The 26,773-nt window shown below is 56.9% G+C and overlaps 5 protein-coding genes across 14 annotated transcripts; 1 reads left to right on the plus strand and 4 right to left on the minus strand.

Moving 5' to 3' along the window:
• The first annotated feature begins 343 nt into the window (after positions 1-343).
• NKX6-3 (NK6 homeobox 3) lies at positions 344-2,838 on the plus strand. Its single transcript, XM_071728866.1, has 3 exons — positions 344-911; positions 1,880-2,049; positions 2,118-2,838. The coding sequence occupies exons 1-3, from the start codon at positions 530-532 to the stop codon at positions 2,346-2,348; spliced, it is 783 nt and encodes a 260-aa protein (XP_071584967.1). The 5' UTR covers positions 344-529; the 3' UTR covers positions 2,349-2,838.
• A 3,727-nt stretch (positions 2,839-6,565) lies between these two features.
• GPAT4 (glycerol-3-phosphate acyltransferase 4) lies at positions 6,566-13,692 on the minus strand. Its single transcript, XM_071728864.1, has 13 exons — positions 13,671-13,692; positions 11,550-12,665; positions 10,393-10,462; positions 9,521-9,818; positions 9,314-9,388; positions 8,797-8,886; positions 8,588-8,681; positions 8,379-8,494; positions 8,102-8,157; positions 7,682-7,767; positions 7,333-7,461; positions 7,172-7,251; positions 6,566-6,947 (listed from the first exon to the last, which is right to left on the minus strand). Exons 2-13 carry the CDS (start codon positions 11,712-11,714, stop codon positions 6,839-6,841), a joined length of 1,368 nt encoding a protein of 455 aa, XP_071584965.1. The 5' UTR covers positions 11,715-12,665; positions 13,671-13,692; the 3' UTR covers positions 6,566-6,838.
• A 233-nt stretch (positions 13,693-13,925) lies between these two features.
• LOC139788700 (protein phosphatase 1 regulatory subunit 3C-B-like) lies at positions 13,926-15,104 on the minus strand. Its single transcript, XM_071728865.1, has one exon. It carries the CDS (start codon positions 15,102-15,104, stop codon positions 14,238-14,240), a length of 867 nt encoding a protein of 288 aa, XP_071584966.1. The 3' UTR covers positions 13,926-14,237.
• GINS4 (GINS complex subunit 4) lies at positions 13,926-19,727 on the minus strand. Of its 9 annotated transcripts, none has more exons than XR_011722908.1 (10): positions 19,541-19,679; positions 19,270-19,356; positions 18,879-18,992; positions 18,653-18,750; positions 18,295-18,383; positions 18,095-18,185; positions 17,826-17,932; positions 17,437-17,482; positions 17,182-17,322; positions 16,678-17,074 (listed from the first exon to the last, which is right to left on the minus strand). XR_011722908.1 is itself a non-coding variant. In XM_071728867.1 (8 exons), exons 1-7 carry the CDS (start codon positions 19,709-19,711, stop codon positions 17,836-17,838), a joined length of 747 nt encoding a protein of 248 aa, XP_071584968.1. In that variant the 5' UTR covers positions 19,712-19,727; the 3' UTR covers positions 13,926-15,133; positions 17,826-17,835. The 9 variants fall into 9 exon arrangements, 3 of the variants coding, with proteins under 3 accessions (XP_071584968.1, XP_071584969.1, XP_071584970.1); XR_011722909.1 differs by having other exon boundaries at positions 17,437-17,499; XR_011722910.1 differs by lacking the exon at positions 17,182-17,322.
• Positions 19,728-19,946: 219 nt separating this feature from the next.
• On the minus strand, positions 19,947-23,918 carry GOLGA7 (golgin A7). 2 transcript variants are annotated; one of them, XM_071729002.1, is made up of 5 exons: positions 23,721-23,918; positions 22,284-22,436; positions 21,944-22,045; positions 21,556-21,619; positions 19,947-21,182 (listed from the first exon to the last, which is right to left on the minus strand). In XM_071729002.1, the coding sequence occupies exons 1-4, from the start codon at positions 23,829-23,831 to the stop codon at positions 21,572-21,574; spliced, it is 414 nt and encodes a 137-aa protein (XP_071585103.1). In that variant the 5' UTR covers positions 23,832-23,918; the 3' UTR covers positions 19,947-21,182; positions 21,556-21,571. The 2 variants fall into 2 exon arrangements, with proteins under 2 accessions (XP_071585103.1, XP_071585104.1); XM_071729003.1 differs by having other exon boundaries at positions 21,008-21,185.
• Positions 23,919-26,773: the final 2,855 nt, after the last annotated feature.

A 26,773-nucleotide genomic window follows, 5' to 3' on the forward strand; every position in this document is an offset into this window, starting at 1 on the left:
CGCCCTGTCCCGCGTCCCGCCCTGTCCCGTGCCCCGTCCCGTTCCATCCCGTCCCTTGTCCCTTGTCCCCGGTTCCCTCCCGGCCCCACCCCTGGCGCTGTCCAGCTCGCGCTACGCCGCGCTCAAAGCGCGATTTGTCTGGGCCGGGCCAATCGCGGGCTGGCTCCGCGCCGCAGCCAATAGCAGCCGAGGCGGACGAGTCCCCAGCCAATGGGCGCGGCCCGCGCGCCAGCCCAACCAATGAGGGCCCGGTATTCTAATGACCCGCTTCTTTATCAGAGAAGTGTTGGCGCGAGCCAGGCAAGTTGAGGGTCCGGAGCTGGGGACGCCTCGGGATCTGCGGGGTCCGCCCGCCCCCTCCCTCAGCCCTGCCCCGGCCTCCGGGCACACCGACAGGGTCCCAGGGCCACCCAGGTGCCGGCTGGACAGGGTGGACACCGGGGTCCAGTAGCCCCCGGGCTGGCAGGGATGGGTTGGCCTTTGCACCCCTGTGGAGCTGGGCTCTGAGAGTCACCTCGACACCACAGCCATGGACGCCAACTTGCCGGGCACCTTCCTGCTCAACGGCCCCGCGCTGGGACCCTTCCCTGAGGCCAAGGCGCCCGTCTGTCAGTACTCGGTGCAGAGCTCCTTCTACAAGCTGGGCCCCCCGGGGCTGGGCACCCAGCTGGCTGCCGGCACCCCACACGGCATCTCCGACATCCTTGGCCGGCCTGCGGCGACGACGAACAGCAGCCTCCTCCCCGGCTACCCCCATGCGGGTGGATTTAATGGACTAAGCTCCCCGGGTGTCTATTATGGGCCCCAGGTGGGGGCCCTCCCCAAGGCAGGCAGCGACTACCTGCCGCGGGGCCGGAGCTGCTGGGCAGAGGCAGCCCCAGACTGGCGGGGTGGCCGGCAGTGCGGCGGCCGTAAGTACAGTGGGGCCGGGTGGGAGGGCTGGGTGGGCACCCTGCAGAGCCCCAGCCCGTGGGTGCTGGGCATGGGGCAGCTGCCTGGGACTTGTCATCTCCATCACTCTGCATGAGGCATGGCTGTCACCCTGTAGGCTGCCCCAGGACAGCAGGAATGGCCCTGGCACCAGAACTGCTGGACCTCAACCAGCCACAGAGGTTTTGGCTGAGAAGCAAGTGCAGCTCCAGAGGCAGGGAATAACTACTTAGCCCCCAGGCAAGCCACAGCTGGCAGGAACTAGCAGAGCTCCTTGGTTCCAGACATCCCCTTCCCTCCAGCAGCCTGGCGGGTCAATGCCTGGCCCAGCACAGGGCAGGGACAGGCAGAATGGGTGCCCCTGGGCTGGCGGCACTCTCTGCCTGCTGGAGAGCTTGCAGCAGGACTGCAGAGCTTGTTGCTGCTGTGCTAGAGAGTGGGTGGGATGGGTGCACACTCTGTCTAAGACACTCTGGGCTAGGTGCCAACTGCTCAGAACCCAAAGCCACAGTCCCCTTCCCCCTTCTCCAACTCTTGCCCATGGAAGAGATGGGTCAGGCAGCTTGGCCATGCGTTCCCAGCACAGCCATGAGCTAACCAGCTCTGCCTGCCTTCCCACCAGGATTCCTGCAGGGTGCAGGGCTTGGGGGCACAGTGGGGCTGCAGGGCTCTGGGTCAGACACTGCTGTGAAAGACCTTTTCCTTCTCAGCACATCAAACTGTGCTGTGCTGAGCAGGAGATGCACAGCCTGCCTTTGTGGCCAGCTCAGTACTCCTGGGATGGGGCTGAAGCCTTGAAGCCAGAATGTGGTTTTAATTTGGAGGGGAGCCAGCGTGGGGGGAATCTGTGGGCACAGGTGTGCCAGTGCCATGCTCAGGAAGGGGAGAGCTGCCCGGAACTGTGCACTGCACAGAGCCCAGGTGCTCATCCACCTCTCCTCTCCCTCAGCCCCTGCTCACTTGGCCGACAGCATCCACAAGAAGAAGCACACGCGCCCGACTTTCACGGGGCACCAGATCTTCGCTCTGGAGAAGACATTTGAGCAGACCAAATACCTGGCAGGCCCGGAGAGAGCACGACTGGCCTATTCCCTTGGCATGACTGAGTCCCAGGTGAAGGTGAGTGCTGATCCCTGTGTGGCACAGGGCGCGTGGCGTGGCAGCTGCTAACCCAGCAGGAGCGACAGGTCTGGTTCCAGAACCGACGGACCAAATGGAGGAAGAAGAGTGCCCTAGAGCCCTCCTCATCCTCACAGCGGGCGGGGGGCTCTGGTGGAGAGCGGGTGGTCTCTGAGGCTGAGGACGACGAGTACAACAAGCCCCTGGACCCTGACTCAGATGATGAGAAGATCCGTCTGCTGCTGAGGAAGCATCGTGCGGCTTTCTCGGTGCTGGGCTTGGGCACACACAGTGGCTGAGTCCCTCCGGGCCACGGGGTGACTAGCCCAGCCACCCTCTGGTGACCCCCCCCCAGCAGACACCCAGCTGTGGGGATGGGGCAGCTGCCACTTCCCTCCTGGTGGGTCCTTCTCTGGGCTGGTGGCTGGTGGGGCTGGGAGCAGAGTGTTGGGCAGTGTCAGGAGCAACCGTATTGTTGGTGTTGATGAAATAAAGGCCCCAGCCCCAGCCAAGTCCCAGCACTTGCTTCGTGGGTGCACAGTGAGCCTGGAGAAGGGGCTGGGACAGCACACGTGGGGCAGAGTCTGCATGCCAGGCAGGGGAAGGGGCCGTGGCTGTGGTGCTGTCTGGGGTAGCAGAGCCCACAGGAGCAGGGCAGCCCTGGGGACATTTCCCAGGGTTTTCCCCAGTTTGGGTGTGTGCTGGCAGCAAGAGGTCCTGGTTCAAAAGTCACTCTTTGGGGCCTCTTGTTGGAACCTATTAGCAGCAAATAAATATCATTTATCTTAACGGTGTGAGTGAGAGCCCATTCACCTGTCGGGGCTGCAGGATTGATGTGGCTTCAATAGCCCCGGTGTGTTTGCCTGATAACCTCCTTTCCCCTCCCCATGCTGCACCCCTGTGTGCACACGTGTGTTCTTGTGGGTCTGCACTTCCCTGCTGTGGGTCAACCTCCATGTCCCAGGGATGTGGGGGGGCCTGTGTGGGCTGAGGGGCTCCTTCTGGCTCTGGCTGTCTTGGCTGCTGCTGAGCCCCGTGCCAGCTGGGTGTGAGCAAACAGACCAGCCATGTCCTGGAGGAAATCGATGGGAGATAAGGTGCTGCCAGCCCATCACACACCAGTCAGCAGCGTGGCACAGGCACGAAGGGGACGGTGGGGGCTGCAGCTCAAGCTGCCTCCCTGTGGTGCTGCAGGCAGCACCTGAGGACAGGCAAGTGGCCAAGTCCCCACCCCTGGGGACACCCAAAGCTCCCAAAGCACCAGCACTTCACCATGGGGCTGTACTGTGGTGCTGCAGACTGTCACCATGCCACTCCTTTGCCTCATGGCCCACATTGGCCTCCAAATCCTCTCTGTCTGTCACTTTTTTCCACATATTGGGCTGGGTGGACTTTGCAAAGAGCTGTGACTGCTCAGCAGCACTTTCCCAGGACTTAGGGAAGAATGACCACCCTGGAGATCCCTGTCCAGCCCCACAGCAAGCAAGGGGCAGGTAACACGTGCCCCCCCCAAGTCATGCAGCCCCTCTGCTGCTCCACGGGACACTCCAGAGAGTGACAGAGCCACCGGGAGCCTCAGGGGGACACGAGGCCAGGTCCCAGGTGTGATCCTGTGCTGTGCCACTCACCCTGGCACCACGGCATGGCTGGAGGAGCCTCAAACCCCATCAGTGTCCCTGGGAAGAGCCTGTGCATGGCCAGAGCCAGCTCCAGAGTGAGGGGCTGCTGGCAGGATATTTTTTTTGACATTTTCTAAGCGGCCCAGCGTGGCTGACAATTTCTAATGTACTAACTGCCTGGTCCAGTGAGCTGATTAATTGGTGCTGTGGAGATCAATACAAAACAGAAAATTAAAACAATTTTAAAGTGATTAAGTAGTTTAACACCTGTCTGATGCCACGTCAGGGCTCAGAGACAAATAAAGCAGGTGGCAAAGGGCCTGCTGCATCTGGGGAGAGTGACAAATTGCAGCCACAGCCTGGCTGCCCTGTGCATCCCCCCACACGATGGACCCCGAGCAGTGCTGGGACCCCCCTGTGCTTCTGTCTACTCTGCCACTGCTGCTCCCACTGTGTCCCAGTGTGTCCTGCTGTGTTCTAACATGTCCCAGTGTGTCCCACTCCTCATGCAGGTGACCCTGGCCACACACTGACATCGTTGGGGTCTGGACAGGTGAGCAGTAGCTCTGCCCTCCCCAAACCCACCCTCTGCCCCCAACCAGGGGTCCCAGCAGTGCAGCAGAGCTTGGGGCTGGCTTCTTGGGTGTGTGGGGGTGCCAGGGCAGGCAGGAAAGCCTGGCAGGCAGATGGATGGCAGCTCCGCTTCAAATCCACATCCCTTTTCTCCCAGACAAACCCCGTCGGATTTTCATAAATCAAAGCGCCACACTGTTTAATAAAAATTTATTGACTTACAAGTGATTATTTATCAAAAGGCCATTAATAGCAGCTCCGGGAATGATGTGCTACTGGGTGGTGCGTGGAGACTAATAGCAAATCAATGCTGGCAGCCGGGCAGAATGCATATGAGGGCCCCTGGCCCCAGTGGGCTGCACGGCTGCAGCAGCCCCAGCCTGCAGCCCCGGCCCCCTGCACCATCCCACGCCCCCCCCCCCCGGTTATTTATTGCTTACAAATGAAATGATCGATACTTTTAATCTAGAGGTAAATTTATTAACTTTCCCATTGGAGAGAGACATATTGACTGGGGGCACGGGGAGGGGGAGCTGAGGAAAGATGGATGTGAGTCTCCTAACCTGTCCAGCCAGCTCCCTGCCCGCTGCGGCCATCCTGGCCACAGAGGAGCTGGGGGAGGGTCCCTGAGCATGGCACAGAGGGGTGAGGGTCCCACACGCCCCCCCAGCATCTGTGCCATGGGCCAGGGAGCAAGGTGTGGGTACAAGTCTTGTGGGCACCCACAGATGGGTCCAGGAGTCTGGGGATACACGGGGGTCTGTGCTGCTGCAGGCACCAGAGCAGGAACTGGAGCAAATAACAGTTCAGAAAATGTGATGAGTAAATGGTGTAGGTAAGAACTACAGGGCAGCATGCACCTGCCTGGCAACTGATGCTTAACATTACGGGTCAGCTCTCATAAGGTGAATGATGTACCCAGCATCAAATAAAAGATGATGGGGAAGAACTCTGCAGTGATGTAACAACTGCAAAAGAGACAAGGGTTGGGTTTTCTTTATCTTGCTTTCTTTCTTTCTTTTCTTATATTTTTGTTTCTTTTAGTTTATTTTTATTTCCTTTTGTTTATTTTTATTTATTATTTTATTTTTCAACTCTTTTTTGTTTGGGTTTTTTTTTTAAGTAGCAAAGCAACAGCCCCATTGGGTAACAAACATGGATGGAGGCTTGGTGAGCTGGAGTCAAGAACTGTGCCTAATAAATTGGGTAAACCAATTAAATCAAAATGCTGGTAAATAAACACCTAATGCCATAATAAACTCCTAATGAAGGAGGATCCCACCCAGGGTAACTGTGCTATCTATTAGTAATTAAAAGTTGTTTTGTCTTCTATCAGTAGCAAAGAATAAGCAACACACTCCACCCCCATGGATGTTGTTAACCATCTCCTGCTTGGCTCCAGCTGCTCCTGTTTTGTTACTTTATTTATTTATTTATTTATTAACACAAATTTGAGGCAATGAGGAAAGGCATGGGGCCAGTTAAGGGCATCTCCATCACTGCCTGTGGGGCTGGATGTTCCTGGGGACCATGTGTAATCCCTGGCTGCTAAGTGAGGGCTGTGACTGTGTAGGTGGGTGTCTGTATTTGTAAAGGATCTTACTATATATATAATTCAAACATGATTCAAACTTAAAGGAGTTAAATTTAAGGAATAATGTAACTTGCACAAATGGCTGGCCTGACCCAGGTGCAGCAGATGCCCTCCCACCAATCTCCCAGGGTACAAAGGGGGCACTTGAGTGTTGCCTTCTCTTGCACTCCAGAAAACGTGAGCTGCTGTCTGGTGGCAGCAGTAAACTGCTTAAAGTATTTGCTTAAGGGAGGATGCAGAGGAGCCATGAAAGTGCTAAAGTTTGTAAGAACAAAGGGAAAATTGGGAAGTACATGTGATGATAAAATTCAAGTTCTTTTACTGAAAAAGTACTTCTGGAGTTGAAAGGGAAGTGAGTAGCACCTCCAGCATGAGATTTCTGCTTCCATGCAATGAACTGAGGTTATGTGTGTGTAATACTTTCACTTGGGTGCTGGAGAAGCAATGGTCTGGGTCAGGCTATGACAGGAGGGTGGCAAAAGAAATAGGGAAAGTTTCTCCTTCTGTAAGTAAAGCTAGATATGGCCTGAGAGCCCACGTAGAGCTCCTAAAGGGTTCATACTGCAGATGTGAGAGGCACAGGCTCATGCAGGCTCCCTTAGTTGTCAAGGCAGCTCATTTCAGAACAGCTCACCAGCTTCTGTGCCGTGGGAGACTTGTGACTGACACACATGCACATCAACACACCAGTCCTCCCCTTGGGCCTGTAAACACCATATGGAGGCACACGACACCATAAGTGTTTCATTTAATAATGCCCCTGCAAGAGGCTCCACTGTAACAGTAACAAGAAGGCATCTGTGCCAAGAGCTGCCCAGGACCTGAAGGCTCTAGGCAGTAATAGTGCCTCTGGGAAAGAACGGCCAGAGGATGAAGGAACAAGTCCAAACAGCCCCGGAGTATCCAAAGTCCAAAGATTTGCAGCTGCTTCAGACAAGCCCTGGCTGATGCTGCAGACAGAGGGCTGTGGCCAGGCCCAGGAGCAGTGTGAGAGGCAGAGGGCTCAGGAGCGGCTCCGGTCTTCATGATTGCCTACAATCATTTTGCTGTAGAGTTTCTGTTGCTCCTCCTTGAATGTGTCTTTCACCTTCTCCCTCTTCAGTCCTCCATCCCTGGGGAGAGAGTCACATAATCAGCAGAGCTGCAGGCCAGCATTGTCTGAAACTACAGTCTGGTCCCTGCTACAGCAGAGCAGCTGTGGAAGTCACAGGTCTCCTTTTCTCCACGGGCCTGCTCTGCCCAAAGCAAGACACAAAGTTAGCTCTACAACCCACATGCAGGACTCAGGATGAAGGTGTCCCAGCACCAGGAAGAGAAAAAGCCTGACTGGACTCACCAGAGCAGATCCACAAGGCCCCCCTGCCTGGCAATAGCTGACTTCACTCGGTTGGCAAACTGGACAGCGTCTTCTTCAGGCTGTGGCAAAATAAACACTGTTCAGCAGAGCACAGGGCCAAGCAGTCAGCAAATCAGATGGCCTGTGTTCACCTTACTTACCTGCCTGGTCATTGGGGGCAAGTACCAGACACTGCAGACAATGGCCCAGCTGGTCATCATCCTGAGGAGGTAGGTCACCATGCCATACTTGCTGCTGTTCCAAAAGGCATCTCCAAACTGTGGGTCATACTGCAGAGGCAGAAGAGCTCATGAAAGTCAGGCAGTAGCTGCACTCTCCCTGAGGCTCCAAGGTCCACTCCAAGCCCAGCTACAGGCCAGCCCTCCCAGAGCGCTGCACAGAGTGGCCTCAGCTTCCCCATGCCCTCAGAGCAGCCTGCTGGCCCAGGACTGAGCTGCTAAGACTGAGCAGGGGGCTACTTGTGCTTTAAGAACGTTTGCCTTCTCATACCTTGATGGCTACAGGGTAAACTGTGGCTCCAATTTCAAAGCTCCCCTTTTTGAACATCATCACAGATGTGTTGTTGATGCAGGTTCCTGTAAGAGGCAAGCACAAGCTTCTCAGCTTCCCCTTCCAAGTCATTTCACAAGTCTCAGCTATGCATCTGTGCATGTGACCCCTAACACTCAAACCCTACTCTGTGTGCACAGGGTGTCACTGGGTCACCACCAGGACTGCTACAGTCTGGGTTCAGTCCCATAAAGACTGGGTTCAGATCCATAAAGTCAGCTTTATGGATGTGGTGTCCTCTTTGCCTCCGTGGAGGGTCTCAAGGCCCTTGGCTGCTCAAGAAGGGGCAACACAGTGACACAGTGCTGTTCAAGTGTGCCCTCCCACCAGCTGCTTGCCTGTCCTGGAGCCACAACTCACCTTCTGGAAAAATAAGAATGGGCAATTTGCTCTTGTCCTGGACGTGCTCTGTGAGCCTGCACAGAAGAGTGTCACCAGTTAGCACAGAAGCTGTCACCAACAACCCACGCAGCAAACAGTCCTTATCTGCAGTCACTGGGGACCAGCTGGGTGCCAGCAACACTGCCACAGTCTCCCTGCACCCACCAAGCACGGCACCATCCTCACCCGAGGGATGTGGGCAGCCCTTCACCTGTCCCTCCCTCCAGGCCTCCCCCTCAGTCAGCAATTGTCACACCTTCTGGCGACCAGGTGACGATCTTTGACCTCAGAGCGTTCAAACCAGACGTGGGGACAAGCCTTCACCATGGCTCTCTGTATCACACCCATGAGCCCTCCATGGATCTGACCCACCTGAAAAAGGCAAGAAGACACAAGTTACAAGGCCTGGGGACACAAGAAAGCCCAGGCAGCTCCTTGCTCCACTGGGGTGCAGGCAGAACTTACCATTGCGTAGTAGCCGTCGCTGGCCAGGATGATCACATCGATGGGAGATGTGTGGTTAGCCACACAGATGCCTCCATTGCGGGGTCTGTTTTTTCTAAACGCAAAAAAAAAAGAAAAAAAAAGGTACACATGACAGCAGGGGAACAAAGCATGAGGCCTGCAAGAGGCTCAGGTGGGAAGGGACCCTGGAGCAGACAGAGCCTCCTCACCGGTCGTGGTAGGTGATGATGGCTGTGAGGGCACGCACGCAGATCCGGTAACACATCAGGTGAACGTGCTTGCTGAGGAACTCCTTACACCTGCAGCCCAGGACAGAGACCATCACCCACAGTTCTGCCACCTCCCCCATAGGGGTGCCCCTCAGCCCACCTGCCCCAGGCCACGAGATCCAACTGAGCCTCAAAACAAGCCTCACCCCGGGTTTTGCTGCCAGCTTATGCCCACTGATTCTTAAAACTCTTGAGATCCAAACCTTGCCCTTTGCTCTTTTTCTTGTCTTATTCCCTTCAGAAGCTAAGTGAGCTGCCACAGCTCAGTGCTGGCACCTTGGCCCTTTGTTAAGAATTAACAGGAGTCTGTCCCTGAGAGGCTACAGAAGCCAAGACCAGCTGCCTTGCCTGCAGCAGGCAGAACAGGGAGGCCTTGCAGGGAAACAGCTTCAGGATTACCAAGTCCCAGCCTGCACAGGGGTCTCCCCATCCTCTCCTCCCTCACGGACAAGCTCACCTTCCATTTGGCAAATATCCCACCACTGTAGTTCCAGTTACCAACAAGCTGATCCCAGTGAATGCCAGGGCTATCCTGCAGGGAGAGAGAAGCCATGCACTAGCAACACGAGGGCAGCCTGTCCTGGTGATGTGAACAGGGTCTATGCTGGAAGCAGGGGGGCCAGGGCACCATCAGGATGTGGTGGGCTGTGGCAGCAGCACTCACCTGAGGGGCAGGAGGAAGCAGTAGCGGATGAGCACACCCAGGCCCCAGAGCACCGTGAGGCGCAGGCTGATGTACTGGAAGTTGTAGTTGGTCCTGCTGAGCAGATTCCAGGACTCCAGCTCTTCAGCTGAGAACCTCTTGGTCACTTCATCATCCATGATGGTCTCGATGCCTTTGCGGCAAAAATAGAAGATATCTGAGAGCTCAAACTCCGGGGTGTCCAGGGCTTTGCCACTGCCACTGCGTCGGATCTCCTTGATCTCCTCTTCCAGTGATGTTGGCTCCTTTGCAATGATACCTGCAACACACAGCAGGCAGCTCTGAGCAAGGCTGGAGGACAGATGAGAACCAGGGCTCTCCACTCACCACCAGTCCCTTCCTGTCCCCCGTGTCATGATTATCTGTTTGAAAAGAAACTATAAGAATAATCCATTGTTGATTGCTATAAAACAGTGTTAAGGATTAAAATTTACCTAAGCATCCCCACTTGCTTAAATTAATCCTTTTTGTAAATATATGAATTACACTATCATTAAAAGCATCCAGCTTCCCAATGTCTTAAATATGCACTGTCTTAACATCTAGAAAAGATCATGTAATTTGAAAAATATTTAAAATATAATAAGCTTTAAGCAAATTGACTTTAGACAACCCCCGTCCAGTCCCCCAAACTAGACAGACCTCCCAACTACCTAGAAATGAAGCATCCCCGGGTGATTCCCCCGTCCTCACAACAGGGACCTCTCCATTGCTTCTGCAATCCATCTACATGGGAAAGACCTCCCAGCACACCTCAGCTGCTCACCACCCTCACCCCATCTTGCACAGAGAATTTTGGACTTTGCACATGCCCAGGCAGGACAAAACCTTACCATTGACATAAGGCTTGTACAGGGGGTGGTTCTTCTCCTTGGCACCACGCTCTATCCTCAGCGTCGCCCACTGCAAGACACACGACAAGATGTTTGTGTGCAACACAACGGAGCCTCAGTGGGAAGCAGGTAGTGCCAGAGGGAAAGGAAATGCTCCGTGGTGAGATGGCACAGCAAGATCTTCTGCAGCCTCCCTGTCCTCTGGGCTCTGGTGCAACTGGCTTGTAGTTGCCACTGCAGAGGCCCTGGGAGGACCATGCATCCTGCCGGGGGGTCTGCACTGCAGGAAGCCAATCCTGCAACTGATACTATTTTTCAACCTTAATTTCTTCCAAGCTCAAAGCAGAGACTGCTTTCAGCCTGCTGGCCAGCCTTGCTCAAACAGCAGTGGCTGTACAACAAATCCTTCAGCAGGCTGAACTGCACAATTAAGAGCATAAATCCCCCCTGTCAAGCAGAGGGCACCCTCTTCCTTTTGCTTGGGCTGCCGTGGTAAGGCAGTGCACGTTTTATCTGCTAGGAAATTAGCAAAAATTCTGGTCTTGACAGGGACTTGCTCCAGGGAGAGGTGCTGGCTGTGGGACAGCCCATAATATCAGTCTGCCAAAGGCAGACAAGGGAACAGAATGACCCCAAGTTGGAAAATTCCACTTGGCCTCCCTGTGCCAAGGGCTGCTGGTTGTCCTCAGAGGCTGCTGGTCCAGACATTTGGGCTGGGCAGATAAGCAGGTGGCACCCTGGGGCAGAAGGGTTCTGGTCACAGAGGCTTGGAGCTCCCAGCACAGGACGTCCTGCCTCACCTCCCCTTTCTGCCTCACCCAAACCTCTGCTGAGCAGGGCAGCCCATGGAGTGCAGCCTTGTCCAGGCTGGGACATCACCCCCAAGCACACATCCACAGACCTGTGACACTGCACGGGCCATGCTACCCTGAAGACCTCCTGGAGCAGTTATGGGGGAAAAGCAGCCCACAGACAGAGGTCTAGCAAACTGTGTTTGACCCAAACAGGTAGTATGGAACCAGTAGCTGTCACCAACAAACCACCTCCCATCCGAGCCCCCTGCAATGCTCTGCTGAGGGTGAAAAGCCCCTCTCCTAGCACGACCAAGCTTGACAATACCCTACAAACACACTGAAAATTCTGAAAACGTGACTTACCTGAAAAATCTTTAATAATGTTTTCATGTAAACCTTGCGGATGCCAAAGGAGACTCCAAAAATTGCTGGCACGATGATGAAAACCAGAAGCAGAGTGAAGAGGACAGTTATGGAAATCCCCAAGAGATTAACAACCAGGCTGTCAAAGGGGAGCAGAAGGAACATGGTGAAAGGCCCAGGCAAGGCTGGTGCCCTGCAGACAGGCAGAGAGGCTGCCTGTGGAGATGAACGAGTCCTCCTGTTACTCAGGAACAGTCTTGCACACGCACTGAGTCCACAGCCTGCTCGCAGACCCCATTCCAAAGTTCACATCCTTTTTGGGCTCTGTGAGAGAGGGGATGCAACAGGATCTGGGAAAGAGTCAGGAGAACAAGCAAACAGTCTGCCAGGAGCCCAGGTGAGCTCGGACCACGTGGGCTGAGACGCTCAAAGAAGATGGAAGATGGGCAGAGGTTCCTCCATGGGTGCGTGGCAGGCGCTGGGGTGGGACAAGGGCAGAAGTGGAAACTGTCCCCGGGCGCCGCTGAGCCAGTCCTGGTGTGGGGCAAGAATCCCCGTCTGGCTGTGGAGAGCATGCAGAGCCTCTTCACGGGGACAAGGTGGAGTCCATCCCTGAGTCTGCATTGGAGATTAAGGGAGTTGGCACTGTGGGAGCCTACGGTGTCTGGAGCTATTATTGCTCTGGTGAGGACACGGGTGCTCCCGCAGATCCTCGCATGACGCCTGGAACAAGTTTAATTCTGGCACCCACTCACACTGAAGGGTCCTTACAGACATGAGTGAAGCCCATGTCCCTGGAAAGCTCTTCAAAAAAAAGCGAGCTGGCTTCTTGGCAGAGCAGGCACTCAGATGCCACCAGCACGAGTGCAGGAGAGAGAACTCAGTCAGGAAAGTCACGCAGCTCAGAGAGGTGGCAGGAGGCCAGGGACAGTGGGCTCTGGAACCTGGAAGGCAGCGCTTGGGCTGAGGTCACATCACTCCGAGCAGCTCCTGAGGCACAGCAGACTCGGGCTGGTGCTGCTCGGCACTGTCACACGCTGAGGAATCACCCCTGCTGCCACTCGTGTTTTCACACCATCCACACCTCAGGCTGAGCAGACTCCTCCAGATCCACACCTAGAGCACAGGACCCGCAGTCAGGCCCCGAGCACCGGGAAGAGCCAATGGAGGGACAGAAAACCCCTCCCCATGACAAAGACCTCACATCCCATCTCATGTCAGAGGCATCCCGCAGCACCGAGCTCACAGGAACCGGATTCCTGGGCGGGGATCACTTCCTCCGCTCCCGCACCTCACCCCGCCACCTCACCCCGGTCACAGGAGGGACAGGAAGCTCGCCCAAGGGGACAATTACTGCCGGTGACGAGCCCGAGTGGCACTCCTCGGGTCACGGGGACCAGCCCAGCATGTCCCCGCAGCACCGGGTCCAGCGGGGCTGAGTCTTCTCGGGACAGCATCCCCGTGGAACGTCACCTGGGACGGGGCTGATCCTCCCGCTCCCCGGTCTGCGTGCTGGGGCTGAGCACCGCCGTACCGGGGTGCTGGGTGCTCCAAGGGACCGGGTACACCCAGCCGGGCCGGGGCTGCGCTGGCCGCCGATCACACGGACCCCGGCGGGGCTGCCGCCGCTGCGGCCTCTCGCTGTCACTCGGCCGCGGCCCCGGGACAGGCCCGGCACCGGGCAGGATGCACGGCCGGCAGCCGGGTGCGACGATCCCCGGGCGACCGTGGGCAGCCCTGCCCGCCGGCCACCACCAGGACCGGACCAGACCCGCGGGGACCGCGATCGCATCCGCCCCGGTGCCGCCCGCACCATCTGCCTAACGGAGAGACGGGGCCGATCCCAGCTCTGCCCCCCGGGACGCGGGACACGCGCGGCGAATCGGGGCAGGGCCGAGCTCCGCTGTCCGCCGGGCCGAGCGGCCGGGCCGGGCTGTGGCACCGGGGCGGGGCGCGGCCCGCTGGGGCGGTGGGAGGCCGCGCTCCCCCGGCGGGTCCCGAGTAACGGTCCCGCGGCCGGGCCGGGGCCTGCTCTGCGCCCCCACACCGGGCACAGCGGGCTGCGCGGCCCAGGGGTAGCGGGGGTGGGGGGGCACCGGTGCCGGCCGGTTACGCACTCACCTCCCGCTCCCGCTCCCGCCGCCGCCGCCGGGCCCCGGCCCCGGCCCCGCCCCCGCCACGTGCCGTGCGCGCCACCGCCCAACGCCGCGTGCACTGACGTCAGCACGCAGCCCGCGGGGCCGCGCCCGCAGCATCCACCGTACGGAAGGGGGAGCCCGCGAGCCCCGGCCCAGACACCGACACCGACACCGGTACCGGCACCGACACCGGCCCAGACACCGACACCGGTACCGGCACCGACACCGGCCCAGACACTGCGGGGTTCGCCCATCGCCGTCACTTTATTGTTCTCTCCCCGTTACAGCAGCAGCCCCCGCGCCCCCCGCGCAAGGCACTTGGACAGCACCGGGACCGCGCTCTCGGCTCCCGGCCCTGGCGCTGCCCCTGAAGGACGGCAGGAGCCAGTGGGGAAGCAGCTCCCGCCGACCGGCAGCTTTCGGCCCAGCAGCTCGGGGCACCGGAGGAGTTCACGGAACCGTGAGCAGCGTCTGGTGCTGCCGCCCCCCTCCCCGAGACCATCGCGGCCCCGCCAGCACCGCAGGGCCCGCACCTCCACCCGCTGCTCTCCTACCAATACGGGGCCTGGGACTCGGAGCGCCGCCAGGTCTGCAGCTGGGACAGGACCAGGGCGGCGGCCCGGGAGGTGCCGAGGTGGTCCCAGGCCCCGCTGGCAGCCCGGAGGGCACGGGAGGGAGGGCGGATCGTGCCCACAGGGCAGATCCTGTAGTTATTCCCTTGGTTGTTGTCCCAGTGGGTCTTCTGTCGGCACTGGAAGAAGATGCAGAACTCTGCAGGAGTTCTGCAGGAGACAGAGGGCTTAGGCAGGGTCAGCTCAAAGGAGAAGGTGTCTGTGTCAGCAGAGCCGTAGGTGCTGTGCATGTACTGGCAGAAGATATCCCGGAAGTTCTTCCAGCCATCAAAGGTGATGCGGACCATCACTTTCTTCTCGTACTCGATGTTTCTGACCTTCACTGTCCCTGAGAGGGAACGATCCTGGATCAAGCAGCTCTCCAGGCAGACGAGGTTGCTGTGCAGGCGGCTGCGGAAGGTCACGTAGTCTGCAGAGGGCTGTGGGAAGCCCAGCACATACCTGCACCCCTCTGGCTCCAAGTCCCGCATCTTGGGTCTCAAGCGGGCCAGGTCAGACAGGGCGTGGTGCAGGTCACACAGATCCTCCTCAAACTTGGAGAAGAAGCGGACAGCCGTCAGCGAGAGCCCCTTCATGTCAGCAAACACGACCTTCTTCTTCTTCTGCCCCCGGGAGCTCCTGGTGTTGTCTCGCCGCTCAGGCTCAGGCTCCGCGTTCAGCTTCTGGTTGAGGCAGGACCGGAGGGGTTTGCGGCCCCGGCTGACCCGCAGCTCCTCGTAGTTCAGCAGCTTGCAGATGGGGGGCGAGTGGCTCAGGCAGAGCCGCACGGCCAGGTCCACGGGCATGGCTGGGGGACAGGGGCCGCGCTGCGCACCTGCAAGAGCCCGGAGCCAAGGAGAGGGTCAGGCGGCGAGACCTCGGCCGGACCCGGCTCCCCCGCCGCCCTTCTTCCCCTGCCGCTCCGTTCCCGCCGGCGGCGGCACCGTACGGATCAATGGGGCCGTGGGAGCGCAGGCGGCCGGGACACCTCGCGGCGACCAATCAGCGCCCTGCCCCGCCCCGAGCAGCCAATGGGAGCGGAGCCGGGCACCGGAGAGAGGAACCGGGCACCGGGGAGAGGAGCCGGGCACCGGAGAGAGGAACCGGGCACCGGAGAGAGGAGCCGGGCACCGGAGAGAGGAACCGGGCACCGGAGAGAGGAGCCGGGCACCGGAGAGAGGAGCGGGCACCGGAGAGAGGAACCGGGCACCGGAGAGAGGAACCGGGCACCGGAGAGAGGAGCTGGGCACGGGAGAGAGGAACCGGGCACGGGAGAGAGGTGCCCGGCACCGGGGAGAGGAACCGGGCACCGGAGAGCAAAGCCGGGCACAGGAGAGAGGAACCGGGCACAGGAGAGTGGTACACAACCAGCCCCAGGTACCGGTAGAACGGGAGCAGTTCCGGGCTGTCCTGTTCTCTGAGGCTGTGGAAGAAAAGCAACGAGTGCCCCTGGATGAGATCTGAGCCCTGCCCCGCACTGCACAGGGAGTGTGAGCACAAGGAGCACTCGGGCTCACCCTCTGTACAAAGTCAATCAGCTCCCGAGTTTCTTATCCCCGTTCCTCACCTTGAACATGAAACTCACTCACAGTGCTCTGTCCCCAACATCTGTGCTCAAAATCACCTTCACTGCTTGGCTGACGTGTGACTCCCTGACAGGCAGGGACCCAGCCAGAGCACCCCTGCACAGCCCCTGCCACCCACTAATCCCTCCAGAGCTCTCCAGCCACTTAGGGTAAGCAGCCCTGATTCTTCCTGCTGACGGCACGGATTTCCATCAGCCCGTGACACCACCGACCTGCCAGCATTTACACACCAGGCCCCTGTCCCACCACAGCCTGAATCCAGCACCCACTGCCAACACCCTGCAGCTCAGAGCTGGCTCTGGGCAGCAAAAACATTGGGAAAAGAGGCAAGAGAATCAAAGCAGCAGCATCCTCTCAAAGGATGTGTGGCACTCACACCACTGCTGAGCAGGCACTGCTGCCTGGGGAGGAGCAGGACAGCCACCTCTGTGGGTGACCAGGAGCCAGACACACTTGTCTGGCTGGGCCTGCAGGAGCTGCTGGTGGCTGCTGCTGGGCAGCTCTCCACCCCCAAAGGGGAGATGCAGGGTCAGCCACAGAGCACTCCTCCCCCCAGAGGCTTCACAGTGGCTGCAGATGCCCAAGTGACAAACCCAAGTGACAGCTCCTGAGGTCATGACAGAAAGCTGTCCCCTCTGTCCCCTTTCCTCTGAACTAAGAGCTTGTGGTTGTGCAAGCTGCCTGCTCTTCAACCTCTGAATGCTTGAAACTTCCCCACAGAACTTCCAGTTGTTTCCCCACCGTGCACAGAAGCTTGGGGAGGCAGCTCTGGCTAACCAAGGAACAACCATCCTCACTGAATCACGTTATTTATTTGAGATCACTTTCCTGGAGCCACCCAGGAAAAAAAGAAATAGAACTGCCTTTGATTCCTTTTCTAGACAGGACCTACAGAAGGACAATTCCTGTGATTCCAGCTGGGTGGAATCAGACCCAGTTAGGGCCATGTGAGCTGCAGAGGCAAGGCAAGTGCTTGCTGCCTGGACAATGGTTCAGTCAAACTTAAGAGGGCCAAGGAGAAAGTCTGCCAGCCACTGAGACACTCCCCAAGCAGCTCTTCTCTAGCATGCTTGAGATTACTGACAGCTTTGGCTGGAGCTTCAGTCACCTCTGCAAAGCTGCCTGGGCTGTAGATATGGGCAGGACACAATCCCCAGCCCTTCCTGAGGGCAGAGCTGTTCTGCTGATTCCTAAGGATTAAAGCCAACCTCCTCTTAACATCTATACTTGAAAGAATCTTCTTTACCTAAATGGATTCATTAGGAGCACGATAAACCACGCATGCAAAGCCACTCACACTACCAGAGGCACTGCATGACCCTGCACTGGGCAGAGGGAGTGTCAGAGGAGCAGAGGCTGCTCCTCACACAGCACCCTGCAGGGAAGACCCTTTGCTCCTGAGCTGCCATTTCCACCCTTAACATGTTCCAAATCCCTTCTGCCAGGACCAAGATTTGCTGACAGGAAGTATCTCTGCATATGGTGGGGTTTTTTTGCTCAATTGACCACGTGGCAAAAATGGCACAGAGGTGTGTGTGTCCCTGCAGCTCACCTCAGGGCAACTGTCCCCTTGCACAATGCCCAGGGTTGCACCAACTCTGTGACAAGATCAAAGCTGATGGAGGAAGGTGGAGTTTCCACGGGTGGGTTGCCACACAGTCAGCCAGACATCTCCCACCCAACAGCCTCACTTAACCAACAGCGCTGAGCTGGAGGCCCAGGGAGCACAGCACTGCACGGGTAGAAAGGACACAGAGCCCGGGGAGGGGACACAGAGCTCGGGGAGGGGACACAGAGCCCGGGGAGGGGACACAGAGCCCGGGGAGGGGACACACAGGACACAGCCCCGCCCCAGAGCCCTCTGCCGGTCTGTCAGAGCGGCAGCCGCAGAGTTCACCCCACACACCCCGGCCTCCCTCACACCCCCAGCCCCGCACTCACCACTCCCCCCTCAGATGAGCTGCACAGCGCCCGAGGCCACCAGGGGCGCGATGGCTCGGTACCGGATCAGGTGCTGTGAGCCCTCCTCCAGGTCGATGGTGTAATCCCTGCAGAAAGGGGCAGGATCAGCACCACGGTCTCTGTGCAGCCAACCTGTTACCCTGCAGCACGAGGGAAGCACCCACCTACCCCTGATCACCCACCCCCTACCCCTGCTGACCCACCCCATACCCCTCATCACTCCCCCTACCCCTGACCACCCCCCCTACCCCTGCTCATCCATCTCTGGCTCCACCAGGATGTTCTCCTGACGCTCCAGCACCCTCAGGAACACGAAGGAGTCCAAGTTGGGCTTTGGAACTGCAGAACAGGGATGAGGAGCATGAGCTCAGGGCCAGCTGATGCTCCCCTGCAGGACACCTGGAGCTCCCCAGAGCTCCCCACACACCCCCAGGCCCAGGTCACTCACTGGATTTTAGGAGAGACACTTTCTGCAGGTTGGGTGGCATGTGTTTCAGGGCCACGTTTTTCAGGTAAGTCTCAGTGTTTGCCATGTACCTAAAAGAAACCATTGGAGCATTTACTGGTTTAACAACACACAGATCTGCAGTGTCCTGACTCACAGCCCAGCAAGGGACACACAGGCATGGTCAGAGACAAGCAATGAGCTCAGAGTTACCAGAGCTGTTCCATTTCAGCTCTTTCCTTGTCTTGGTGAAACTCCTGATTCTGACAGACAAGGCAAACAATCCTAAGAACTGCTCAGCATAACCCATGGGTGAGTTCTCCAAGCCACAGGAAGGGAGATGCATCCAGAACATACTCACTCCTTAGCAAAGGCAAACTCCTCTGGTGACAGAATGGAAGGTTCCCCTTCAGCTCGAGACTTCTCCTTCTCCAGGACATGGGGGAAAAACTTCTCTATCTGATATTGGAACAAAATCCCACAGACTGGAACACACCTCCCCCTTCAATCCCCACTGCAGAGGCTTCCCCTGGGAGCAGGGCTGCACTGCTGCACAGCCAGGCTCCCCACGTCCCTGCCCTGGGTACCTTCACGAGCCTGCAGCGCAGGTAACTGCTGAGCACGTAGCGGATCCTCTCCATCTCCATGCGGTGAACACTGACCTTCAGGTCTCCTCTCTTTGCCCGTTTCAGGTTTGCCTCCTGCAAGGAAAGGCACTGAGAAATTAGATGTCTGAAACCCCAACAAGGGTTTTGTACACAGGATGCACAAAACCAGCTCTGTGGCTGTTTCCTTGCAGTGTTTCCTTCGATCTCTCACTCCCCTCCAAGAGAAGCTCGAGGAGGATTCTCAGAACAACCTGATCTCAGGGACAGAGCAGGAGCCAGTCCTGGCAGTCCTGGCAATCCCAGAGGAACCCAGCGTGTACTTGCCAGGCCAGGCACCAGGGCCCTGCCGGTACCGCCCCGCGGAACCCACCATGTGGTCCAGCTGCTCCACCACACACTCAATGATCTCGGGTTTGCTCTCCAGCAGCTCTGGGGCAAATTTTTCATTCAGCCAGGCCTGAAAGAAGCAAGACTGTAAGAAGCGTGGAACGCGCCTGCCATACTCCCCAGCCCCCCGAATCTCGTCCCGCCCCACCGCCTCCGGGAGCCCAGCGGGACCGGCACCCCCCACCCCCCTCATCCGCCGGGCAGCCCGCGGCTTTGCTTCCCGTCACCCCGCCGCGCTGCCCAGCAAACCCCACCTGCTCCAGGCTGCGGATGAGCTGCGCCGGCGTGAGCACCAGCTCCTCGCTGCCGCCGTCCGAGTCCGCCTCGGCCTCCGTCCCCGTCCCGGTCCCGGTCCCCGTCCCGGTCCCGGTCCCCATCCCCATCCCCATCCCCATCCCCGTCCCATCGCCGCCCGCCGCCGCCATCCCGCCTCGGCTCAGGGCGCAGTCGTGGCGTCATCGCCGAGCGCCCGGCGCAGCCTGGTGACGTCACTGCCTCACCCTGAGGGAAATGGCGGCGATCGGCGGAGCAGCGCGGGAGCCCCGGGAGGCACCGAGGGGCGGGAAAGGGACAAAGTGCGGGAGCCCCGGGAGGAACCGAGGGGCGGGAAAGGGACAAAGCGGCCCCGGATCCGCCGCGCAGCAAAGTACGAGACAGACAACGGTGTAAGAAAAGATTTACTGATCCGTTAGAACTTCCGCCAATATTGCAACAGATGTGAAAGGCAAACACTGTTACAGTTTAGAAAAAAACCTAAAGATTTATACAGTGAAAATATTAAACAAAAGAAAGAAAGAAAAAAAAAATCAGTGGCTGAGTAATAAGCCTGGAATTTGAGATCCAGATTAGCACCTACAGCTCCACCCGCAGCCAGAGCACTGTGCCTGCTCCTGTGAGTCCTAAATGCCCAAATTCCTTCTACAATTGGACAGCAAGACTCCAAACCCAGACCAGGACATCCTTGTTTTGATAAGGGAAAAGTACAAGAGAGAAATATTAAGCCAGCTTGGTTTGTGGGGACTTCACTGTTGCAGGAACTGCTGAGGAAATGCTGATGAGTGGGGGACACTAAATAATGCACTGCTCTGCTCCGTGTGTGCCAGCAGAGAAATAAGAAATCACCTTACACAACATCTTAACAGTTTGCCAAATCAGTTTTTTTCTTATAAATTGTATATAATAAATCCATAAAGAAACAGTTTTACACTTCACATATTAACCAGAGTAGGGTAGGAATTGTTGTGTTTATTGGTTCAGCATCCATTTTATTGTACTTACTGTTTCATGAACAAACAGACTCCCCTCTTCTGGTGAGCATGGACAGAAGCAACAGCACAGACACAGTAGTAGAAAAAACACCAGTATTAAAGTCCAGCTGTTCCTCTCCTTTCTAGGAACAGCCAAAAACATTTTTTTAAAAAATGTCACACTTTGCCTTCTGGTTTTCCATGAGAATCAGCAGAGGGAATGCAAGAGGCTCATGGCCTTGAGTCACTTCTCAGCAGGCAGAGGCACTGGGGATCCCCTCACTCCAACAGGGACTGGAGAGAAGGGGAAAAGTCCCAAGTCTGCCTGGGCTGATGCACGGGGGAGGAACAGCCCTGTGCTTACATGACTGAAATCAGAGTGCTGCTGGGCCAAGTGGCCTCTTTCTTCCAGAAGAGAATGCAGCTTTACCACTTCTGCTTTTCCTTGAAAAAGAAACCAACCAACCAACCAACTAAAAAGTGATCTCATTGCTTAGAAGTTTGCCAGAAAATGGATGCTGACCAGCTGGGTCAACCCCTGGGGAGCAGTTTTAGGAAGTTAGTCCTTGTCATAGATGGCACCATGGATCTGGCAGCAGAGAGGAATGATGCTCTAAAGTAGGAGGTAGGGGAACAGCAAGTCCACTGTCTGCTGGAAAGGAAGGTTCAGAGTATTAGAAACTATTACTAAATAAAACCAACAGGACCTTATGACACAAAGGCTGCATGAGTAAAAAAAAATTTTCTACAGAACAGAGAAAAATTCTGGACATCATAAAACACAAGTAAGATTTATGCAGATTTGCAGTCAAGACCTGTAATTCTTTAAAGATAAATCCAGTGTCATTTGATCTCTATGAACATCCAGTGGCACAACACCAAATATTGGTGTTTCTACTTATTCTGGAAATCCAGTGCACCCCAGATTTATGTGGCTGGCCTGGGATTACCTCCAGCTGTGGGGAAATGGTGTCTGACAGGACTGGGGAGATGGATCCAGTGCAGGGTGAACACCCACCCACCTGAAACTCCTCAGTTTTATCTTCCACTGCTCATACCTCTGTCTTCATAAATGGTGATTTCAATCTGCACAGAAAAGTTGTTAGGGAGACATACTATAAAAAGGTTATGAAAACAAACAAAAACGGCAAAAAAAAATATTAATGTTTTAGAAGCTTTGTTTTTTCCTCCTCACACCTGTGGTTTCAGGGCACAGGGGAGCAGTGCACCAGGGCAGTCTCAGAGGGCAGCCTCACACACTCTGTGTTCATTGCTGATGTGCCCAAACTTGGAGTGCTAAACTCTGACCAGAGATGGCAGAGCCAGCAGTGGCCAGAGCCACGTGTCCTGCTGTGCCCCAGAGCCAGGGCCTCTCCTGGTCTGTTCACCCAGGGAGGCCCAGAAGGATACAACTCGCAGCCCTCTCTCGATGGGGTCTGTCAGCAGGAGGCCCTGAGGAGCATAAACCTTCTCATTCTGTTCCTGAATGAACTTGGCAATTTTCTTTAGAACCTGGAAACAGAAGCACAGAAGTCTCAGTTCCAGCTGCAGACCCCAGCAGCAGCCCCAGAGAGCACAAAGGGGCAGAGCTGCACAGCAGGTGACTCAGTGCCTCCCACAGACTGACAACAAGTGTCACTGCTCTGCCACAACCCCCGGAGCCTGGGTGCTGTCTGTAGGACAAACTCCTACCAGGACCCAGCCCTCTGAAGCCCCCGAGCCACAGCAACACCCCCACCCCCCAGTTCACCTTCTCATAGTGTGTCTCCATGCACAAGAAGATGGTGTAGGCAGTCAGGCAGGCCAGGCACCCCTCCAGGTAGGACTGGCCCCCAAGCTTCTCAGCTTCTGCATAGAGGTTGTTGAGTGTCCTCACAGTCTCCTCAAACTGCTGCCTGTCAATCTGCAAGAGAACTCAGCTTTACCTGGGAACAAAACCTACACTTTTACCTGAGACACAAGTTAATCCCCTCGGTGCCCAGCTGGCCTTGGCAGGGCCTTGTTTTTAAAAGCAAGATCTGTACTTTTAATTATCCTCAAGGCAGAAGATGTTCACACTGCTGCAGTGGAGAGTTACAGGAATTAATCCTGTCAGGATTAACCCTGCCAGGGTCTTTCTCTGTTTCCTCTCCTGCCCTGCACTCTGCAGAGCTCCCTCTGACATCCACCTCACTCCCTTCCTGACTGCACCTCCACACTTGGCAGTCCCCACGTTCAGAGACAAAGCCTGAAGGGCACCCGAGGAGCAGCCCTGGAGCTCTTTGTTAGACTTCTGCCCAGTGATGAGATTCAGTGTCTGAATCCCAACATAAGGTGAACACAAGTGAGAATAACATAGTAACTAAACAAAGGTGCAATTCAACAGGAAAAAGGAAAAAAAAAAAGCCAAAAAACCTAATTGCCAAACGAGGAGTAGACAGAGCAGTCAGGGAAGGGAATGGCAGAGCTCTCACCACCAGCCCCACTGCTCAGACAGGCAATGAGAAACAAAACAAATAAGGGAGGAAGAGAAGTGTGGTGAGCGAGCAAGAAGGCGCCAGCAAGAGGAGTTTGTTTTGCATTTGGCTGAAGCTGTTCCACAGGATGAAATTTCTCGAGAGGGCCCCTGGGAGGTGTTTGGGCAGAGCTGGATCTCTGCACCAGAACCGCCCCGGGCAGGGCAGAGCCAGGGACAGGGCCTGTGCTGCACTAACACCCCCACTCCATGAACCAAGAGAAGCATTTAAACTATTTTTCCTGCAGCTTTTCACCGCGAACCGGAAGGATTTTCCCATCGCTGCCGCTCGGAAACACAATCGGGACAACAAACACCGTTTTTCTGCCAAGAAATAAAATAAACATCACCCAAAGCAGGGTGACCGCCTGGCCCCTCCCGCACCGCGCACAGACTGTGAGAAGAGACAGGATCAGAAAGCGCCGGCAGCCTCACGGGCAGTCCCACGGGCTCCGGCAGTGCCCCCGGGCCGGGCGGGCCCGCCGGCACCTACCGGCGGCTCCGGTCCAGCTGCGGGGATGTGCGGGGAATCCCCCGCCCGCCCCACAGGCGCCGCCGGTCTGTCCGGTCACCCGTGAACGCCCGCCGGACGCGGCCCTGCCCCGCCGCGCACAGCCCGAGCCGCGGCTCCCGGCGAGAGCGGCACCGGCCCGGGCAGCCCCGGGGGCCGTGAGCGGGCCCGCCCCGCTTTACCCTGTTCTCCAGCTCGGCCGGGAACTTGCTCTGGAACTGGCAGCGCGTCCCGCCGCTGTAGTCCCGCTGGATGAAGACTTTTCCCGACACCGGCGCCTGCTGCGGCCTCATCGCTCCGCTCGGCTCCGGGGCAGCCGCTGCCCTGCGGCTCCGGCCAAAGCGTCGCCGCCGTTCCGGGCGCGGAAAGGGCGGAAGTGCCGCCCTGCGCATGCGCCGCAGCCTCTCTCGCACGCAATGCGCAGGCGCGTCCCCGCCCCCGTCCCTCAGTGGCAGACCCAGCGCATGCGTGACCGGCGCTCGCCTCCCATTGGCCACTCCTTCCCCCAATGCAAGCGGCGCTGGACCCAGTACGGCCCCGAACTTCCGGGCCCCTCCGAACCTCTCCGAACCCCCCCGATCCCCTCCGAACCCCCCCGATCCCCTCCGAACCCCCCCGATCCCCTCCGAGCCCCTCCGATCCCCTCCGATCACGGTGTTATTGTCCCGTTGTTCATGTCTTGGTGTTCATGTCCCCGTGTTCGTGTCCCCGTGTTCGTGTCCCGGTGTTCTTGTCCCGGTGTTCATGTCCCAGTGTTCGTGTCCCGATGTTCGTGTCCCGGTGTTCATGTCCCGGTGTTCATGTCCCGATGTTCATGTCCCCGTGTTCATGTCCCCGTGTTCATGTCCCGGTGTTCATGTCCCCGTGTTCATGTCCCGGTGTTCATGTCCCCGTGTTCATGTCCCGGTGTTACTGTCCCGGTGTTCATGTCCCAGTGTTCGTGTCCCAGTGTTCGTGTCCCGGTGTTCTTGTCCCGGTGTTCATGTCCCAGTGTTCGTGTCCCGATGTTCATGTCCCCGTGTTCATGTCCCGATGTTCGTGTCCCGGTGTTCATGTCCCCGTGTTCATGTCCCCGTGTTCATGTCCCGGTGTTACTGTCCCGGTGTTCATGTCCCGGTGTTCATGTCCCGATGTTCGTGTCCCCGTGTTCATGTCCCAGTGTTCATGTCCCGGTGTTCATGTCCCGATGTTACTGTCCCGGTGTTACTGTCCCGGTGTTCGTGTCCCGGTGTTATTGTCCCCGTGTTCATGTCCCCGTGTTCGTGTCCCCGTGTTCGTGTCCCCGTGTTCGTGTCCCGGTGTTCATGTCCCGATGTTCATGTCCCGGTGTTCGTGTCCCGGTGTTCATGTCCCGGTGTTCATTTCCTCCCCGGTCCGTCGGGAGCCGCGGGCGGTGGGAGCGATGCCGCCCCCTCAGCCTTCATTCCCAGAGGATTTTGCGGGTAAACGCGATAATTCCCAGGCCCCTCGACCTCTGACCTTGCTGAAGGCACAGGCGAGGTCCCAGGGCACGAAGTTTGAGGAGAACCTGAAACCCAAAGAGGGACCCAGTCCGAGGAGGATTTTGCCTAAATGGCCTCTGGATCCAATGACGTTGCTTTAAAACATTTTAAATTTAAACCTAAGGTGGAAAGCTTGTGTTCAGCAGAGCAAAACCTCCCCGAGAAGCGGCAGCGCCCTGCCAGGCAGAGCAGGATGGAGGGGAACGGGGCAGTAACAGGAGGGATTCCTGGTGTCTGTGGGAAGCTGTGCCCATGGGGTTGGGAAAAGCAAACAAATTATGGCACAATCGCTGAGCACAGTCCCCAGCGAGCATTTTCTGGGGTCACACTGTAAAGAATAAAGGTTTAAAATTGTAATGTATTGTTTTGTTGGGTGTATCTTTCTCCGGAGTGTTCGATTTAATAATGTTTGCAATAATATGGTTAAGGTTTTGCTTAGGCTGTTTGTTGAAATAGCATGTTCTATCCTGTTATTCTAAAGTGTATGTTTAAACGTACTCATAAAGAGGAAAAGTCAGAAAAATAAGAAGAGGGGGCTGACTGCAAAAGCCACGAGGAAGATGTAACCATTGGCCAATTCCCTCAGCAACAGGACAAAGCCCACGAAACAAGAACCAATGATAAAATGATAAGAGACTGAGGGGAAGGGGGTGACAAAAGGTAAAAAAGACCTGGTTTTACCTCACTGAACTTGCGAGCCAACTGGTAGAGCTGCGACTCCCCGGCCGCCCAGCGCGCTGCTTTGCTTGTATCTCTCTCAGTAAAAAGTTTTATTGTTGATACATCCAGTCAGTCTGTTTAACAACACATGAGAGAGTCGGAGCAAAGCTTCCTGCAAAGGCTGCCAGCGAGCTGCTCAGTGTTAATTAACACAGAGCTTCTGAAGAGGGACTGCAGAAGCTGCAGATCCAGGGGAAGTGAAGTCCCAGGGAGGAATGAACCCCAGAGTGCCCCGGGCTGGGTCAGTGTCTGACCAGACTGAGGGACCTGACCTGCTCCCTGTCACCCTGAGCCAGGAATTGTCCCACTCCAAGGCACGATGGTTCTCACAGAGAGCCAGAACCAACCCGATGCCCACGTCCTCCCTGGCTGGGATTCTGGCTGTCACCCCTCACTCTGCAGTGTGTTCTGTGGGTCAGGGAGCACCCACTGCCTGTGCCCTCCGTGCTCTTGCTGTGTCTTGGACAGATTACTTCTTCCTAAACCTCTTTTCTTGTGTGGGAGGATGACCGAGTTCCCAGCCGTGGGACACTGACCCAGGGAGCAGCCAGCACTGCTGCCCCGGGATCTCCTGCTGGCTCAGCACGGTCTGGCTTCGCCCCAGTGCTCCCAGTGTCCCTCTGCCCCGGGACTGGCACGTCAGGAGGAGGTGAGCCAAGGTCCTTGGCTGCCTTAGCTGATGGGAGGCTCTGTGAGTAGCTCTCAGTTATTACAAATTATTGGAAATTATTACAAATCGGGAAATAAGTATTAAAAAAGCGGTGCTTCCACACTCCCACCCTCACCTCGTGAGCCCCTCGAGCTGTGTCCATGGGAGATGGATTTGGCACAGCCCAGCCTGCAAGGGTCCTGTGGCAGAGCAGGTCTGGAGCGTGTTCTGCTGCTCTGGACGGGTGGGAGCCAAGAGTTTATTGTGAATTGTTGGTGCACTTGTTGGCACATCTGCAAATGTGCACGGAGCCAAGTGCCACAAATGCAGAAATGAGCTGAGCCACCTCTCTTGAGGAAGTGCT

Source organism: Heliangelus exortis, chromosome 30, assembly GCF_036169615.1.
Source record: "Heliangelus exortis chromosome 30, bHelExo1.hap1, whole genome shotgun sequence".
In the NCBI taxonomy this organism is placed as follows: domain Eukaryota; kingdom Metazoa; phylum Chordata; class Aves; order Apodiformes; family Trochilidae; genus Heliangelus; species Heliangelus exortis.

Coding starts and splice junctions, on each gene's coding strand:
- GINS4 (XM_071728867.1), bottom strand. CDS start 19,711: ATGGCGGCGGCGGGCGGCGATGGGACGGGGATGGGGATGGGGATGGGG. Junction 18,993..19,269: donor TGGAGCAGCTGGACCACATG/GTGGGTTCCGCG, acceptor CTTTCCTTGCAG/GAGGCAAACCTGAAACGGGC. Junction 17,933..18,094: donor CCAGAGATGGATGAGCAGGG/GTAGGGGGGGTG, acceptor CCCTTTCTGCAG/GGATTACACCATCGACCTGG.
- GOLGA7 (XM_071729002.1), bottom strand. CDS start 23,831: ATGAGGCCGCAGCAGGCGCCGGTGTCGGGAAAAGTCTTCATCCAGCGG. Junction 22,437..23,720: donor CGGCCGAGCTGGAGAACAGG/GTAAAGCGGGGC, acceptor GTTCTCTTGCAG/ATTGACAGGCAGCAGTTTGA. Junction 21,620..21,943: donor TCGAGAGAGGGCTGCGAGTT/GTATCCTTCTGG, acceptor TTTTCTGTGCAG/ATTGAAATCACCATTTATGA.
- LOC139788700 (XM_071728865.1), bottom strand. CDS start 15,104: ATGCCCGTGGACCTGGCCGTGCGGCTCTGCCTGAGCCACTCGCCCCCC.
- NKX6-3 (XM_071728866.1), top strand. CDS start 530: ATGGACGCCAACTTGCCGGGCACCTTCCTGCTCAACGGCCCCGCGCTG. Junction 912..1,879: donor TGGCCGGCAGTGCGGCGGCC/GTAAGTACAGTG, acceptor CCTCTCCCTCAG/CCCCTGCTCACTTGGCCGAC. Junction 2,050..2,117: donor TGACTGAGTCCCAGGTGAAG/GTGAGTGCTGAT, acceptor CAGGAGCGACAG/GTCTGGTTCCAGAACCGACG.
- GPAT4 (XM_071728864.1), bottom strand. CDS start 11,714: ATGTTCCTTCTGCTCCCCTTTGACAGCCTGGTTGTTAATCTCTTGGGG. Junction 7,462..7,681: donor TTTACCCTGTAGCCATCAAG/GTATGAGAAGGC, acceptor CTGCCTCTGCAG/TATGACCCACAGTTTGGAGA. Junction 7,252..7,332: donor TGCCCCCAATGACCAGGCAG/GTAAGTAAGGTG, acceptor ATTTTGCCACAG/CCTGAAGAAGACGCTGTCCA.